Source organism: Petaurus breviceps, unplaced genomic scaffold, assembly GCF_028583685.1.
Source record: "Petaurus breviceps papuanus isolate PSGF00001 unplaced genomic scaffold, PetGlider_PUasm1.0 126, whole genome shotgun sequence".
Lineage (NCBI taxonomy): Eukaryota > Metazoa > Chordata > Mammalia > Diprotodontia > Petauridae > Petaurus > Petaurus breviceps.
The window spans coordinates 54,799,008-54,817,443 of record NW_027185655.1 but is presented as its reverse complement, the minus strand read 5'-3'; the positions used below and the strand labels follow the sequence as shown (position 1 = coordinate 54,817,443).

Here is an 18,436-nt window from a genome sequence, read left to right as displayed (position 1 = left end):
ATTGGTAGCCTACTAAATTCTCCTGCATACTCCTCCTTCCACAATATCCATACATCAAAATCATTCAGATGATTCATTATTCTTTGGAAGATATAATAATAGCAATAGACCCATCAGTGACCCTCTGATAATAAACATCAGGGGAGGCCTAACAGAGGGATGTATGATCATCAAAGAAAGGTGTTTTCCTTTGGAGTACATGCACCTTATGCGAATGGGAAGACATGGACGGGTTGTGATCTCCAACATTTGAGGAACCTTCTGAATCAGTAAGATCATAGATTCATTGGACCATTTTTAGTGTATACGTATTTGTACACACACACACACCTATTCTTAAGGTGCTTATAACCTCATAGAAGAGAAAACGTGCACAAATAACTATCTTTACAATGGAGAGTGGGATCTGTTCAGGCAAAATGGTATGAAGAAATTTGAGGGAGAAATCACTTTCATGTGGGAGACAGGGGGTGGAGGGGATGGCTGGGGAGTAATGAACAATCTCTCTTGTCGGATTTCAAACTTTCTTCTTACTGGGCAGTGGGTGGGGCTGCCTGTTATCTGGGTAACACAATGAGGCCACACAGCATGGCCTAATTGAAGTCAGATAGAACGTGTTTAACTTTTCACCTCTGCACCTGCAGAATTTTTACACTAGACCAGGGAGAATTCAAGCATGGCTCAACAAAAGGGCTGCTATATTGGGCAAGATGCCAGTTGGGTAGTTTCAGATGTTTGCCCACCTACTTCCCCTTCCTCAAAAAATGAACCATCCAAAAATAGTTGTTGTTTAAAAAAAAAACCCACTTTTTCTAGGGTCTGGTGTGAACAAGTTTTCCCTGTAACTGTAACACTTCACAAACAACAAATTTTTCTCAATACACAAAGGCAATTCTCCTACTTGGACAAAGAAAATCATTGCTCATTTCAGTAAGAAAGTATATTTGACCCTGGGTTGGAGAGTGAGGGAGGGATGGAAGGCATCCACAGGAGAACTTGATAAGCTGTTTACAACTGTTTACACATGGCTTTGTCCTTGTCTTTTCTCCTATGAATGGTACAAGGACAAAAATATACCACAATTGAATCATGCTAGGCATCTGTTAAGACAGTGTTCCTAACATCTAAGAGATGAAAGGGACCTCAGAGGTCACTGAGTCCAGTGAGAAGGAGCTCATGGCTGCCCCTAGAATCCTGTTCTGTTTCTATACAGATCTGCTTATTAGGAAGGTTTTACAGGGTCTAGAAAGGACTTCAGAAGTTGCCTAAGTTCAGCCTCATTATTTTACATGTGAGGAAACTGAGTCCCAGAGGGTTAATGAGTTACCAAGGTTCATTTATCACAGTACAATGGGATTTGAACCTAATTCTCCTGACTCCAAAATCTAGTACTCAGAACCACAACACATTGGAGTAAATTACTGAAAAAAATTAAATTACTGGAGTAAATTACTTTAAAAACTCTCCTCACTCCAAGACAGAGATGGCTAGATCAAATGAGATAATTCTATGAAAATGGTTTAAACTCTATAAAAATGTGAAATATGATTATTTTAATTGTTCTTAATTTTCTCATATTTTGAATTCCTCAAAAATGTGCATAGTGTATATATATAAGCATATATATGTGTGTATTTGTATCTATAAAAAGATATGTGTGTGTATTTATACACACACACATATATTGAGAGTGTGTGTGTGTGTCTTAAATCTGGGTCAATCAATAAATCAATGTGTCAGCACTGTGGTAGGGATAAGAGCCAGAGAGAGCCAGAGATAGAGACAGAAAAAGAGACAGAAAGGAAGGGAGAGAGATAGCATGAAAAACAGAGAGGGAGAGACAGGGAGACAGAGTAAAAGAAAGAGAGAATAAAAGATAGAGACAGGAAAAGAGGCAGTGAGAGTGAGGGAGACAAAGAGAGAGGAAAGAGACAGAGATAGAGAGAGAAAAAGACAGAGGGAGATAGAGGCAGAGACAGAAAGACAGAGAGACAGAGGGAGAGAAACAGAGACAAAGAGTGAAATACAGAGAGACAGAAAAAGAGAGGGAGTCAGAGTGAGAGAGACAAAGAGAAAAAGACAGAGAGGGACACAGAGACAAAGACAGACATAAAGACAGAGATACACACACACACACTTCTCTCAAGAAGCTGACATTTTATCTGGGAGTTTTAATAGCTTTAAATGACCCAAAGATGAGGTAAGAGATATCCCAACTCATACAGAAACTTGTTATTTTGCTATTCTTATTATAGTTATTTACAGTCAGAGAACTGACTTCTGAAGAGAAACTGGAAGCCATATTTTTTATTTATCTTTAGCACAGAAGTTTATTGTTCCTGCCATATGAATCCTGCTATTTATGCCAATCTTTCATTCATTCACCTAACAAGAAGGATTTATTAACCTGCCTTCTGTGAAAGGTATTACTCAGGGTGTTAAGAGCAAAAAGATACACACAAAACAGACCCCTCCCAGAACAAACAACATTACAGTAAAATTTCCCTTTGGAGAATTAATACACATGAAGCAAATGCACTTACAGGTTCATCTTTTTTTGGTTAAGGGTTTTGTCTAAGGCTGAATTCACTTCACAAGCAGTGAAATAATCCCGGAAAACCATCCAATCAACCTAATCTCCCAAGCCCTTTAACAGCATGAGAGAGGGCTTGTTTTAAGGAAAGGGATAACAAGGCAACCAGGCAGGGACAATCTGGATGAAGATGAACTCAGTAGCCAGAAGGATAACACTAGAATGAATATGGTGGAGATGAGGGAAGGAAGAGGTGGATCACTACATATATGGTTGGTAAGGAATCACTTAGAAGTATACAAGGGGGAAAAAAATCATCATTAACTGGGGAAAAAAGAAGAAAATTGAGGAAAATTATCCACCATCTATAGGATGCATCAGGGACTGACCTTCCCCTCCAAAAGGAATGGAGGGGAAGGTCTCTCTATCTCACTGGTTGGGTCACTTTATCTGTGTCATTTAAATGGAGATCTCTCTAAGCCTTGGCTTCCTCATTTGTCAAACAGGAATAATAACAGCAGCTTGTATTGCCTATCTCAGAGGGCTGCTATAAAGAAAGTACTACGTAAATGAGTTATCATTCCTCCCAATCATCTCATAGCAATTATCACTTCCCTACTCCTACAGGAATTTGCCCACCCTAAGGGAGAAAGGAAAATATATCTGTGAGAGAATCAGACTACATGAGAAGGGAAGAAGCATTTATATAGTCCCTACTACTTGCTGGGCACTGTGTTTGTTTGTTTTTTTTTAACAAAAAAAGTGTGTCTCTGTGTGTGTGGGTGTGGGTGTGTGTGTGTTCTCATTTGAACCTTAAAACCACCATGCAAGATACCAGTACATTTACTGTCCCCATTTTACAGCTAAGAAAACTGAGGCAAACAGAGATTAAAATGACTTGCCCAGGGTCACACAGTCAGTAAGTATATGAGGCAAAATTTGAACTCGGGTCTTCCTAACTCCAGGCTGAGCATTCTATCCGCTGCACCACCAGCTGCCTTAGACTAGATAGTGCCTGAGATTTCCCCTAGTTCTCAATTTATGACCCTGTAATCCTAATTGTCCCAGAGAGATGACCCAGGATGTTTCTTTGAGGGGTACCCTTAAGAGAAGCAGTCATAAGAACTGACTTTGTCACTAGCATCTAATTTACTGAAGACCATTTTGGTGTTCAGTAAATTAGGAAATTTGGAATTAGTAAATAAGGAAATTTGACTTCTGCTTTGGAAGTCTTCCTTACCTACCAGCCCAGGTTATGTCACAATCTAACAGCTTTGTGTCTTAATTTCCTCATCCATAAAATGAGCAAAATGCTTGATTCTTTGCTTTGTGTACGATAAACAGATGAGGTGGGGAATATTCTTCTTTTTATCTTATTCTCAAGTGAAATGGCACCATTGACCATGTACCTAGACAACGTGCAATTAAGAATAGTTCCTCTAATGACAAGGAAAGTGCAAATGACATGGGTTTGAATGTTGAAATTCTCTCAGCCTCGAGATTTTTCATGTTAAAATAGAGATAATAATTCTTAACCTATGAACAAAATATGTAAACCTTTAAGAGTTGTCATTGTATGTGATTAATATTAATCCACCTTCTTCAGGCCACACTTATGTTGTACTGTATTCAATTCTGGGCACCATACTTTAGGAAGGACATAAATTAGGCATGCAGGACTTCACCTGGGATGGTAAGAGCCCTCAAAAATGATGCCATATGAGAATGGGGGCAAGGAAATGAGAACATTTGTATGAGGAGGTGAAGATTAAGCTATTTCAAGTCCCTCATTTCATTAAGTCAGATCCCTCCACTCTGGGGCTGGATGCAGGATGTACTGTCCAGGCTTGCACATTACGTGTGTAAAAATGCAATGTCAAAACCATCTTACCTATGATGTTTATCGTACTATCCACTTCATTTTTTATAGTTGAAGTCAGGACCGCGTAGTCAGGAGAAAGCTCACTTATTCCATTACTAAGCCCAAAAGACGACTCAACTGGTTCTTGCTAGGAAGATGAAAAGGGGGAAAAAAGAAGAGTTGAGAACAAGTCCTTGCCCTCTCTCCTACCCCATTTTCTTAGCTTGAATTCTACTATCTGCCGGATTTCTTTATTATTAGGATTGTGTTAGCCCAGTCAATGCTGTTTCCTGTGGAGCTCCATAGGTCAGTTTGGTTTGGATGGACCTGAGTGAGGAGGGCAGGGAGCACTTTCTTACCTTTCCTTATTTATGTTCAAACTATGAAATAATATTAGTGCCTCTGACCCACTTACAGGGTAAAAATCGGCTTCTGTAGTTAAGAATTGTCAGTCTAAGCAGAAACACATAAGTCGGAAAGACTCTGAGGAATGCCCCGTGGAATCCAAGGCACCCTTCTAAAACAAAATAACCACCCACATTTAGGCAGCCCCTTGGGTTTAATAAGGTTTACCGCATACATTTTTTCCCTCACAATAGCCCTAGGAGGTGGGTTCTGCAAGGATTATTAGTACTACTGATTTACAGATGGGGAAACACTCAGAAAGGCTCAGCTATTTGCCTAGGATCATCTAATTAAACAAATATGAACTCACATCTTCCAACTCTTAGCGCCTAATAATATTAAGTTACAGTCATATAACACTTTTAAAATCTGACAAGGGCTTAATCTCTCTCAAAAATCTCATGAGGTAGATAGTAGAAGTAGTATTATTTTCATTTTACAGATAAGGAAACACTCTAGAGGAGAAATCTACCTATTAACACAATAAATGTTTATTGGCTTGGAAATTGGCTTGCCCAAGGTTGGTAAAAATAGAATCAAGATTCAAACTCAGGACTTCAGACTCTCCAATCCAGTAACCCTTCTACCACTCTGTCCTGCTGAGGACATGCCATCCTTCTAAGAGTTTACACTATCTAAGCTTTTTCTTAAAAAAGGACCCCATCTCTATCTATGACCCCAAAAGTAGAAACTAGACTAAATGCAGGCTTATTTTTCTGAGACAGAATTTGCTGTTCTCTGAAGCCATATCTGATGCCTTTATAAGTATGGCATATCACTGTTAAGTGTCTGGGAAATATAACATGGGCCAATCACTCTTCAAAAGTAGAATTGGAGGGAGAGAAACAAGCCCAGAAATTCTAACACTATTAGGTCTTATAAAAAGGCCTTCCTTACATGTATGTTAACTTATTACACTTGGGCTGCCCCTTGAGGACCATACCTAAAATGAAATCAGTATTTTTAAAGAGTCCATGATTTCATTTGTATGGTTATTTCATCTGCCTACTCATATTATAACCCCTCCATACCTCAGTAGACAGTCATTATAAGTTGCTGGACAAAACAACTCATGACTTGGGGGTCAACTTTCTGATGATGAGCCAATCTTTTGGAAACTTAGCTATGCTGGTATTCCAGTGAGAGGCACATTAGCTGGTCTGCCCTTGTAGTATTTCCAATTAAAGGAAAAATTGCCAAAGTCTGTGCTCTGCTGGCCTAACCTTTGAACATTCAGAGTCAGAACATGTGCCATGACAGATTTTAAAAGGAGGACTTCTTTTAGGAATGAGAAAAAATGTAATTTTTCATATTTAAAGTTATCAGTACTTGACTTAATCAAAGAAATCAGGATGGGGAAGTCTATCCTGAGTTGCTGTTTGGTTTTCAGAAGGGTTGGCTAGAAAACTGTGCTCCCAGGTAAATCTGGAGGGTTCCCCTCCCACTATGGCAATTGTGTAACTTGTAAGAAAAAGAATCATGGAACAAATTCTGAAAGGAGCAATCATTTGTCAAAATAATTGAGAATGATATTGAAACCGCCTATGATGGAAATGTCCATTGGTGCCTTGAGGGGGATAGAGCCCAATGAGACAGATGTCTGATGCTGACTGTCACATATCTGTTTTTTTCAAGGTAGAGATGAGCATAAGTAGAAAATTAATTAAGTAGTTAAGATAGATGCTAACCAACTGGCTCATGAACTTAAGGATGAATAGGGGTTTAATCACCCCTCCAATGTGGGATTAGAGAAGAACTGTCTCAAAATGGCAAAACATGTATTTTCATAAATTCTACAAAGATACTTGAGTTTTTGCATGCTGAATCCTTTTGACTTAACATTTCACTGATTTCAAGTAACTAAAATGTGGAAATTGTATGAGAGAAGAAGAGAGGGAAAGGGACAAGAGGGTGACAAAAGAGATAGGGGAGACATGAGGAGGGGAAGAGTAGAGAGGGAGAAATGGGGAAAGGAAAAGAGTAGAAACACGAGGAGGAGAGAGGAAGGGAAAGTGGAGGAAAATCAGATGAAAAAAATTCTTATTCTTGAGGTGCTTACATTCTAATGGAGAGACAAGACGTACACGTACATATATAAGCATATTCAGAATAAATACAAATTCATTTGATACAAGATAGCAGTTTGGGAGGTGAAGCAAGACCACTTGGGGAGATCAGGAAAAGCTTCATGCAGAAGGTGATGCCCAAGTGGAGTCTCGAAGAAAAGAAGGGATCCTAAGAGGCAGGGATGGGGAACGAAGTCTATTTCTGTCCAATGCAAAGTCACAGAAACAAAGAATTAGTGTTGTGTGTGAGGAACAGAAATAAAGAAAGTTTGGCTAAAAAGGAACCATATATAGGGATTGATAAAGTATTTTATGTTTATTTATATTGTCACTTAAAGCAATGGGGAAGGGGTGAGAAACATGCAAGAAAAAAGAAGGAAAGAGGAAGGAAAAGGAGAGTCTGGAAAGGCAATGTGATCTAACAGGAAGAGGGATTAACCATAGTCATGCACATTCTCTGCCCAAATGACCTCATATTTATGTATCTGTATACATGGTGTATTCTCTCATGGACTGTACAGTCCTTGGGGAAAGGGATCAGCTCGTTTTTGTCTCTATATTCCCTATGTCTAACATGGTGCTTTACACCGAAGAAATGTTTGGTCAATTAAATTCAATCAACAGAGAACAGAGCCAACGATTAAGAAACCTGAGTCATAGTTTCTGTTCTGCCATTTACTAGTTCTGTGACCTTTGGCAAGTCACTTAGTTTCTGAGCCTCAGTCTATTTCTCTCTGTCTCTCTTCTGTGTCTCTCCATCTCTGTCTCTCTCTTACATACATAAAATGGGAGTGTGAATACCCATCCAACCTATCTATCATGAAATGAAGGAAGAGATGTGAAAATGGATCCAATTTGAAGATCTTACTAGCTCTTACAGCTTCAACTCTCATTCCTATGTAAATGACTCTAAATTTTCTATCTTCTTTTTTTCAAACTCTTTTAAAAAAATTTTTTAGTTCCAAATTCTCTCCCTCCCTCCAGCCTCTCCCTCATGCACTGAGAAAGCAATCAGACATTCATCACCCCTGCCTTCTTTCTGCTTCTTTCCAACTGAATGTCACCTCAGACTCAACATATTTAAAACTGAAGTTGCCATCTTTTCAATCTAATGATGATTCAGGAAAACTGGCCTTATCCCTGCTCCTCAAACACAACACTCCATCGACCATCTCAAAGTCTTTGCACCAGCCACTCGCCATGCCTGGAATGTCCTTATTCCTCATCCTTGCCTCCTAGAATCTCATCTTTCCTTCAAGACTCAGCTCAAGCATAGCCCTCTGAATAAAGCTTTTCCCGATCCTCCCCAACTGCTCTTGCTTTTCTTCTCAAACTTGTATTGAACAACTGTATTTATTCTGCATATACTTGCAGTTTTTTATGTACCTCTTATCTCCCCTATTAGAATATAAGGTCCTCGGGGAGGCCAGGTAGCACAGTGAGTAAGAGCACCGGCTCCAGTGTCGGGATGACATGTGGATCGAATCCGGGCTCAGACACTTAGCACCCACCCAGAAACACCTGACCGTGTAACCTTGAGCAAGTTACTTAACCCCAATTGCTTAGGGGCGGCCAGGTGGCTCAGCGAGTAAGAGCACCAGCTCCAGTGTTGGGATGACCTGGATCAAATCCAGGCTCAGATACTTAGCACCACACCCAGAAATAACTGGCCGTGTAACCTTGAGCAAGTTACTTAACCACGATTGCTTATAAGGTCCTCAAGAGCAAAGATTGATTCAAAAGCAGGGATTCATTCATTCATTCTTTTTATTTATCATCCCAGTGCCTAGAACATTGCCTGTTACATAATCAGTGATTAATAAGTGCTTGATAATTCATTGATTAAGAGCCTTTCAGCTGGCTTGCCTGAACCCAACTGTCCCCTCCAATCTGTCCTACACACTACCATGACTCTAAGTGACCTCAAATAAAGCTCTGCTCAAAAACGTTCAATGACTTCCTATTTCATTCAGCCAAAGAACCCAAGATTAGAAGGTAATTAGGAAGTTGTCACGTCTAGTTTCGCCCAATTCAGTCAACCCTTCATGACACCCCTGACCACCAATCGCCTCCTGGCTGGTGGTGTGGCACATAACCCCCACAACATTAATATTTTTACTTCTTTTTTTTTTTCATCTTTACTCCAATGATCTCTCTATCAGGCTACCGCCCTCAATTTTCTATGCAAGTATTTATCTTTCAGGGACATTTCTTTTGAATAAGATATTTACCTTGCCAAGTCATGAGCATCATCCCACCAAATCTCAATGATAATTATAATATTTATCACCTTCAGTTCACATTTAAAGTTCCCTTTATCAGCCACATTCTGTGTAGTATTGAACTGACCTATGGGCCATCTAGCACTGCTTATTACCTTATCAAATGTGTTCATCTTGATTCACCAACTAAAATGCAAGCTCTTTTTAAGACCCACACCTTGCTGCATGATACTGGTGAGCATTAACACAGCACCTTAAGGCTCAAAAAGTGCTTTATATCCATTATCCACCCTGCACTATTACTATCAGCATTTTACAGATGAAGAAACTGGGGCTGCGAGAGGTTAAGTGACTTGCTCAAGGTCATACAGTTAATAAGTGTCTAAAGCTGGCTTTGAACTCGCGTCCTCTTGACTCCAAGTCAGGGCTCCTACCCACAATGGAACCTAGCACTATGCTAAGGTCCCAGAGTACTCAGGCACTCTGCAAAATGCCACTTTCTTCTAGTCTTGGCCAGTGTCTCCCCTACTTATAGAACTGACAAATCCTGAGCCAGTCTCAATGACAGGTGACTGGGGTTTATGTGGGAATGAAGATTGCTGCCACACCTGGATGGTGAGAGCTCAGTGAACCAGGTAAAATCCCGAAGCTCGGCCCAGATGTGCTAAGTGTCGGCTAATTAATTGTATTTGCAGGTAGAGTACCCTAGGAATAGCATTGTATTGGAAGTCAAATGACCTGAGTTTGAATCATGCCTCTATTCCTTTTTTTATCCTGTATCACCATGGATGAGTTGTTTAACCTTTCTGTGCCTCAGTTTCCTCATCTGTAAAATGAGAGATGTTTGAGCAGATCCCTAGCAGTCTCTTCTAGCTCCAAATGCTCCAAACCACCACCATGACCGTTTCCAAAATGCTAAACACTACCCTAACTTTACCACTGCAGATAAACACAAAGTCTGTCAATCTGCAGTATCTATTCATTGCAGTAATCCCTTATTTGATGCTCATTGAATGCAGTAGGCACCCTGCAGGAAATAAGGAGCTGCTTAATAAATGCTAAATGAATGCAACTGCATTAATGGAAAAGATGCGTTCCAACAGAGTTCATTGTAAAAAGGAATGTTAAGCAAGTGCAACTTTTCCAAAAGAAAATCAGAATTTCATTTCAAGGGGGAAAAATATACACTGAGTATATAGTTACAAAGTGTATGTATGTGTGTATATATATATATAGAGAGAGAGAGAGAGAGAGACATCTATGTGTGCATCTATGTGCATAAATATGCATAAATATTTATAAAATCAGTTTTACTTCAATGGGGAAAATATACACTGGGCATGTATTTATAATATTTGTGTGTATTTATAAAGTATAGATAAATAAATATTTGTAAAATTAGAGTTTCATTTCAATGGGAATAATATATAATGGGTATATATAAAGTATGTATATGTATACATATGTTAAATACACATATATTTATGAAATCAGAGTTTCATTTCAATAGGGATAAACACACTGGGTATTATTTATAGTGTAAATAATATATTTATAAAATAGATATATTTATAAAATCAGAATTTCTTTTCAATGGGGAAAAAATATAAACCAGGTAACCTCACCTCCACCCCCAAATGGAGAAAAATGACAATTTTATAAAAATAAAACTAATGAAGTATCAATAATATTAGTAAAGTAAGTAAAGAGCAAATGTTAAAATACTGAATGTGAAATATTAATACAATACTAGAAACCCTGGGCAGAATATTTACCTATCTTACCCCATCTCATTTTTTTTTTTACCATTATAAAGACAACACAATTTTAGCAGTTTAGTAGATATTTCTCAATAAAGTCAAATGCTTTTTAATGCCTTTAGTTTCACATGTAAGATAATTTTTCCCCATTTCTTTCCATTAATTAAACTGGACCCTTTCCAGATGTTTTTGCTTGATAATACTTATGTGTTTTTTTTAAGCTTCCTAATAGAGGCAGGGCAGTGTAGCAGATTGAAAGTTATCTTTGGAGGAGGACCTGAGTTCAAGTGCTGTCTTTGATACATGGTGGCTGTATGTCCCCAAGTAACTTTCAAAGGAATCTGTAATTTGCAAGGGCAGATGCTGAACTACATCGGGAGAAGGAGTCAGTCCTTCACTGGACATTCGCTATACCAACGAAATCATAGACATCATATAAAAAAAAATTTATAAGCATCCTAAAGGGAAAAAACTTTTAAAAAATTGAACTAGGTATCAGGAGGCCTAATCAAGCTCAGCCAGCAACTGAGAGTAATTTGGGACAAATTACAAAACCTCTCTAGGCCTCAGTGTCCTAATCTGTACAATTTTAAAATTGCATTAGATAATCCTGCTGACTCTTATATGTATAGCTAAAAGGTGTAAACTTGCTTAGACATTTAACTCATCACAAGATCTTTAGTGGCTACTGGAAATTGTAGGGGACTTAAAGCATCATATCTGACAAGGCCAGGTAGTGTACAGTCTGTGTCTAGAACCACATTTTTTTTCAGCCTTATGAGTTGTTTATTTAATTGGTGAATATCATCTTCATCAGGGGCCCTCAATATGGCAGAATTCTATCTGTGGGTCCAGAAACATACTAGTCATTATCAGAAAGAAGCAGGTTGTTAATCAGAATATAGTGTTGCCAAGCATTCCTGCTGTTGGTAGGAATGTAGGAAGGACAGGAGGGAAAGGAAGGAGTTCAAAATTCAAAAATGGGGGGGGGGTAATTATTATTTTTTACAGTGAATCCATGACTTAAAATAGTTTATTGATAGGTCCAAAATTCTGCTGTCAATTTTAAGTAAGCAAGGGATATGTGGGTATATTCTGATCTACAGTTTTCTACTTAAAAAAAAAAAACATTTTTATGAGACTTTGAGATCTACAAAGCATTTCCCTTCACAACAATCCTGCGGTACTGGTAGTATAAGTATTACTATGCCCATTTTAAAGATGAAGAAAATTGACACTCCGAAGACAGAATGATTCGTCTGTGGTCTAGAGCCAAAATGTGAACCCACATTTCCTGACTCATGAAAAAACATAAATGGAAATGCACTATAGACATTTCAGTTACTTGTGTTCATGAAACACTCATTAAAATGACTGTCACATTGTCCTTATATTTTTAATAACTAAAAATTACCTTAATGTGCTTAACTCTGTCTTCTTTATCTGTCTTTGTTTTCTTTCCTGTAGTGACAAAAGGTAATTTTATTATAATCTAGGAAGGATGCAAGTACAAACATTTCCCTTACACTGAACAGGTTTGGCAGATCTCAGTGGACCAGATCCTTTCATCTGTAAGGAGGGAGATTAAATAAAGGTGATTTTACGTCTGCGAGTTAAGAGCAGAAGGTTCCATATTTGGAATGGCTACGGAAGAAAATTATGGTGCGTAGACTGAGAGTGCGGGCAGGGATGTGAGGGGTCCCCTGGGAGCCCCTGAGTATCCTTCTCTACCTTTCTTAGGTCTTTCAGATAATGGTAGCATCCTATAGACCCTGAAGGCATTGTTTCCTTTCTTTATACTTTTATCCTTCACTTCTTCAATATCAGGCAAGGAGTTCATAGCACATCGAAAATTCGCCTTCCATGTTTTTGGATCTGGTTTATCTACTCCTGGTTGGTGTTTTCCTAATGCGGTAGCAAAGGGGAAAGAAACATAAACAAAATTAAGTAATCAATTATAGCAAGCATTTATAGAGAGTTTTAAGGTTTACAAAGCACATGATGCAGATTATTCTGCTAGATCCTCACAACAACCCTGTGAGGTAGGTACTATTGTATCTGTTTTACACATGAGGAAACTGAAGATGAGAGAGGAAAGTGACTTGCCTACGGTCACACTGCTATTAAGTGTTGGGGGGGATTTGAATTCAGGTCTTCTTGACTTCAAGCCCACCATTCTGTCCGCTATACCACCTAGCTGCCTACATATGACTGCCCTGGGATTGAAACCAATCAGGAATATATAAGATGTGTGAAATTTCTAATAATTTTTTTAAAATCCAAGTTAAACTCAATGTCATTGGTCAGAATGGATGACCTTTCTGACAGACAACTGTTGACTATGACCAGGGCACTTCAGCACTGGAAATTACATGAAGTCTCTTCATAAGGGCACTTTATAAGGGCTAAACGGAACGTGCCTGCTGGGTGATGAAGTCCATGCCCCATGTAACTCTGAGGTGTCTGGGACTGAATCGTTGCATTATTCACAGATATTTGCATGAGACCAGAATCTAAGATATTTTGTGATTTCTGATGACAATGGGGAACACAGCATATCATCCCCCTGGTCACACACCCCGGAAAATAAAGGGTGTTTTCATACCTGTGTGAATTGCCCAGTTCCTAAAGAGAGGAGCATCTTTTTCAACATCCCACCCATGTCGTGCAGCATGCATCCAAGGGATCTGAAAAATCTTCTTCTCCTGGAAATTAAAGTAAAGGAGAACTACAGCCATCAATTTTGGTCCACAATTTGAACACTATCCTAAAATCATAACTGATTAACTCTATTTTCCTGAGAATCTCTTACTATTTCTCTGGATTACTCCTAGCAAGCCAGACACTACTCTACTCCATACTGCTCTAAACATATGTGAGGCCCAGAACATATATTACAAGGACATTTCAGATGACGATGGAGGCCAGGTGGATCCTGAATGTATGTCTGACAGAGTGGAACACATTCCAAAGTCAAAGGCAAATGGTGTTTAGACTCTTTGATGTTCAGTATTATCTATGTTTCCTTTCCTTTCCTCTAGCACACATCACTGTGAGATGACCAAAATTTCTATTTACTTCATCAATTTATCTCCAGAACCTGTAGAAAATCCAGCACAGGACCCAACTAAGCTTGATCATTCCAAGAGCACTTAGAGATGAAAACCAAAAGGAAGACAACAAATAGAAATGACTTGGATGCTCTCTGCCATTATTTCTATGATATTGTATTCTCATTACTGGTAATAATGGACTGATCCCATCTGGACTCTAATATCTTAGTATCTGATGGGCAGCAGGGGGAAGAATTCAAGAAAATGAGTCAGGAAGATCATCTGCAGAGTATAGAAACACACACACATACATGCATGCATGCATGCATACATACATACATACACACATACATACATACATACATCAATGCTGGAACTGACACAATTTTAAAGGCACCCAGGGATCCACTTTCAAAGATATCTCAAAGAGAAAGACTACAAAAGAATGGAAAAAAACAACAGATGATACAATTCCCAAACAAACTGAGAACTAAGTAAACACTAATACACGTGCCTACTTTCTCATGTTTACAAAATTTTTATGAGTCTTTGCATCTAGTAAAGCAGAAAGGGTGCTCAATTCAACCTCAAAGGACCTGGGTTTAAATCATGACTCTTCCAATTACAAATTATGTGAATTTGGATAACTTTCACTTGTTACTTCATCTGTAAAATGAGTACATTGGATTACAAGACCTCTGAGGTCCCTTCCATTCTAAATCTATCAGATCTATGCGCTTGATGAAAAGATGAAAAAGGAGTAAGCAGGATTCTGTAAATAATTCTCTACAATGGACAAGAATAATCATTTTTTTCTGTTCAGTCATTTTTTGGGCATGTCTGACTCTTCAGAACCCCATGTGGGGTTTTCTTGACAAAGATACTGGAGTAGTTTGTCATTTCCTTCCACAGCTCATTTTACAGATGAGGAAACCGAGGCAAACAGGGGTAAGTGACTTGCCCAGGGTCACACAGCTAAGTGCCTAAGGCCAGATTTGAACTGAGAAAGATGATTCTTCCTGACTCTAGGACCAACACTCTATGCACTGCATCACCTAACTGTCCAAGGATAATAATATTTAGGGCTAAAGGAACATGGAGATTTATCTAATCTAATGTTCCATTTTACAGATGAAGAAATGGAGACTCAGGGAGTCTAAGTGATTTTTCCCTAAGTCACAAAGGCAGTGAGAATTTATCAGGTAATTGAACATAAGATGTATTTTCCCAAATAATGGAGACCAGGGAGGAGGGTGAGGGCATAAGGGATGGAGAAGAGCTTACTCATTACAAGATAAATTAGCCTTCAAAAGATCTCAATATACTGAACCAAACAAAGTAAAACTGGACAGGGACACAAATAAAAACTTCTAATTCCATTTTTTAAAAATACAAAAGTACAAAAGTGAGGAGTGGTAAAAGAAGTCCATGGTGGAAAAAAAGGAGAGGGTTTTTCAAATTACTATTTATTTTTAACTTTTTTTGTAGTAAAAAAATTTTAAACATTTTTATTTAAAGTTTTGAGTTCCAAATTCTATTCCTTCCTCCCTTCTTCCCTGAGACAATAAGCAATCAGATATAGGTTTTATACTTATGCGATTATGTAAAACATTTCCATATTAGTCATTCTGAGCAAGAAGTCTCAAGTAAAAGAAAAAAATTAAAGAAAGAAAATGAAAAATAGCATGCTTCAATCTGTTTCAATCAATATTAGTTCTTTCTCTGGAGGCAGATAGCATGCTTCATCATTAGTCCTTTGGGATTTTCTTGGATCATTTGTATTGCTGAGAATAGCAAGTCATTCACAATTCTTCATCAAACAATATTGCTGTTACTGTATACAACATTCTCCTGCTTCTGTTGACTTCACTTTGCATCAGTTCACGTAAGTCTTTTCAGGTTTTTCTGAAATCATGCTGCTCATCATTTCTCACAGGACAATAATATTCCATTACATCATATACCACAGCTTGTTCTGTTGTCAAAATCCCTTTTGATTTCCAATTCTTAGCCATCACAAAAAGAGCTGCTATAAATATTTTTGTACAAAGAGGTCTTTTTCCCTTTTTTTGGATGTCTTTGAGATATAGACCCAGCTAGGGTATGCACAGTTTTATAGCCCTTTGGGCATAGTTCCAAATTGCTCTCCAGAAGAGTTGGATCAGTTCACAATTCCACCAACAGTGCATCAGTGTCCCAGTTTTCCCACATCGAAGGGGAATTTTTAATTAACTACAGTCTCTTATGATGTGGCTGCTGAGAAGCTTATATAAACTTTTTTCCTTTAAGGTAACATTGTATTATTGATGATCTTATTACCTCCTCAGATTTAAAGTTGAAAGAGACTTTGGAGATCACTGAATCCAAGCCATCATTTTACAGAGGGAACTGGGGCAAGTTCACTGGGCTCAAACCTACTCTGCTTCTGTCAGACAACTTGAAGCCAATATATTATTAAAATAACCTTTAACAGACTGATCTGCCCTTTCCCTTTGAATTTTCACTACAACATAAGTATTATTTTTTATTTCAAATTTGTTTAATTTTAATGTTACTTAATTTAAAATTTTAATTTAATTTCATTATCATATATAATTAATCATTATATTATTTTAAGATATAATTTAATTTTAAAATTAAAAAATAATTTTAAATTTTTAAAAATTTTAATTTTAATTAATTTAATTTTTAATTTTAATTGGTGAAGAAATTTTGCTATAATGAGGAATTCACATATAGCTCATTCCCTCTGTCCTAGAATGTAAATGGAAATGCTTGTTTCATTTGATATTTAAGTTTGGATTGTTTAATTAAATAATTTTTTAAAAAAGAACTCATTTGTAAGGAATTTCTACCATGTGCCTCAAATAGATGATAAATCTATAATCATCCTGGGATATACTCTGAATTCACTCTTAGAATAGCAACAGCCCATCTGTAAAATGGGGACATAAGATTTATATTATCTTCTTCATAGGAAAACTATCTGTAAATTTCAGAGGTACATAAAAAATGTGTTACTGTTATTATTGTTCAAAGAATAGACAGACCAGACAGTCTAATATTTCTTGAAGACTTCATCTGTTTTTCATGATACAATGGGAAAAGTCCTGGATTTGGAGTCAGAACACTTTGGTATAACTTCTGCCACTGATACCAATTATCTATGTAAAATTAGGTGAGTAACATAAGGTCACTGGGACTTAGTTTCCTCAACTGTAAAATGAAGAGGCCACATTAAATCTTTCTAAGATGTTTTCCAGCTGCAGATCTAAGATCATCCTGCCCTAATATACCTTGGAATGCAAGAAGAATTCCAAACTTGTTTCAGCCCAAGGAATTAGGTGTGGAGATTATAAACAGATAACCAGGCAACAAATAAGATCACAGTGCAAACTGGAAATAAATAAACTTGCTATCAGTCAGATCCTTTGACAACAAGGGAAGGCTCAATGGAAGTAATTAGGCAATTTTCTTTTGTTCATTCTGTCACACACATATATCTGAATTAACTACTTCTCCCTCCACCCTGATCCTCTGTCTTGCTCTACTTAGTCTTTCTTCAGGGGCCAGATTAAGTGATAATTCCTTTCCACCTCCCCCCAATACACTCCATCTTTCAATTTGTCATAACCTATTTGAATTCCTTTTTTTCCATGGAACATAACAGGGATAGCTGGACACAGGACTGCCTGCTACTATGAGAAACCCTTCCCCCCTCATCCCCTTTCAAGACCTGAAGCCAAAACAGAATACATTTGGGATTGAGGAGGGGTGGAATGAGAAGACCTACTACCATTGAGGTCATCCTTTCTACCTTGCCCTCTCTCCTAGCACAGGCAGCCCAAAACCCAGTGTGGTTGTTTGATGGTTCATAGAGCTTGAAAGAGATGAGAGGCACCAATTCTATTCCATCTAATATTTTGGAAGATCCCTAGGATTTAACATCTCTCTTGCCTCTATACCCTGAAGACCCTTGGAATGGTTACCTGATCTATTGTTGTAACCTAAGGATGACTAGGCTTTATTATCTGCCATTATTATTAGCTGCACCCTTAAGAATTCGGGGATTTTTCATCCACAAAAGCAGAACTTTCTTTTCTGTGTTTTCCCTCAATTAGAATGGGAACCTCTTGAGAACAGGGACTGCCTCACTTATTTGATTTGTATTTCCAGCATTTAGCAAAGTGTTTATATTATAGATTGTATGTGTTTGTAATTAATGAAAAATATTATGCACTTCTTATATGTGCATAAATATACTTACTATATATGCATATATAATTTGTAGATATATATTTTAATATACATATTTTAATATATGTATATATACTTTGTTCAAATATTTCATATGTATATATCGACATATACATGTATTTATATATGTATAGATACACATGTGTGTATAAGTTTATATATACATGTTTTGAAATATTTAATATTTTAATATATAATTTAACATTTTATATACATATATTCACATGTAGTAAGTACTTAATAAATTTTTTTCATTCATTCATTGTTCCAGCACTTAGC

The 18,436-nt window shown here is 37.6% G+C and overlaps 1 protein-coding gene across 26 annotated transcripts in view; it reads right to left on the bottom strand.

The window, feature by feature from the left end:
• IRF2 (interferon regulatory factor 2) overlaps positions 1 to 18,436 on the bottom strand; it is a 141,740-nt gene that overhangs the window by 25,076 nt on the left and 98,228 nt on the right. For 16 of the 26 annotated variants that reach the window (XM_069096165.1, XM_069096227.1, XM_069096154.1 and 13 more), the window contains 4 exons: positions 13,453 to 13,552; positions 12,579 to 12,752; positions 12,262 to 12,308; positions 4,425 to 4,542 (listed from right to left, as the gene is read on the bottom strand). In XM_069096165.1, the coding sequence (XP_068952266.1) occupies positions 4,425 to 4,542; positions 12,262 to 12,308; positions 12,579 to 12,752; positions 13,453 to 13,552 (439 nt within the window). The remainder of the gene's footprint in view (positions 1 to 4,424; positions 4,543 to 12,261; positions 12,309 to 12,578; positions 12,753 to 13,452; positions 13,553 to 18,436) is intronic. The other 10 variants (XM_069096298.1, XM_069096347.1, XM_069096330.1 and 7 more) reach the window with 1 other exon arrangement.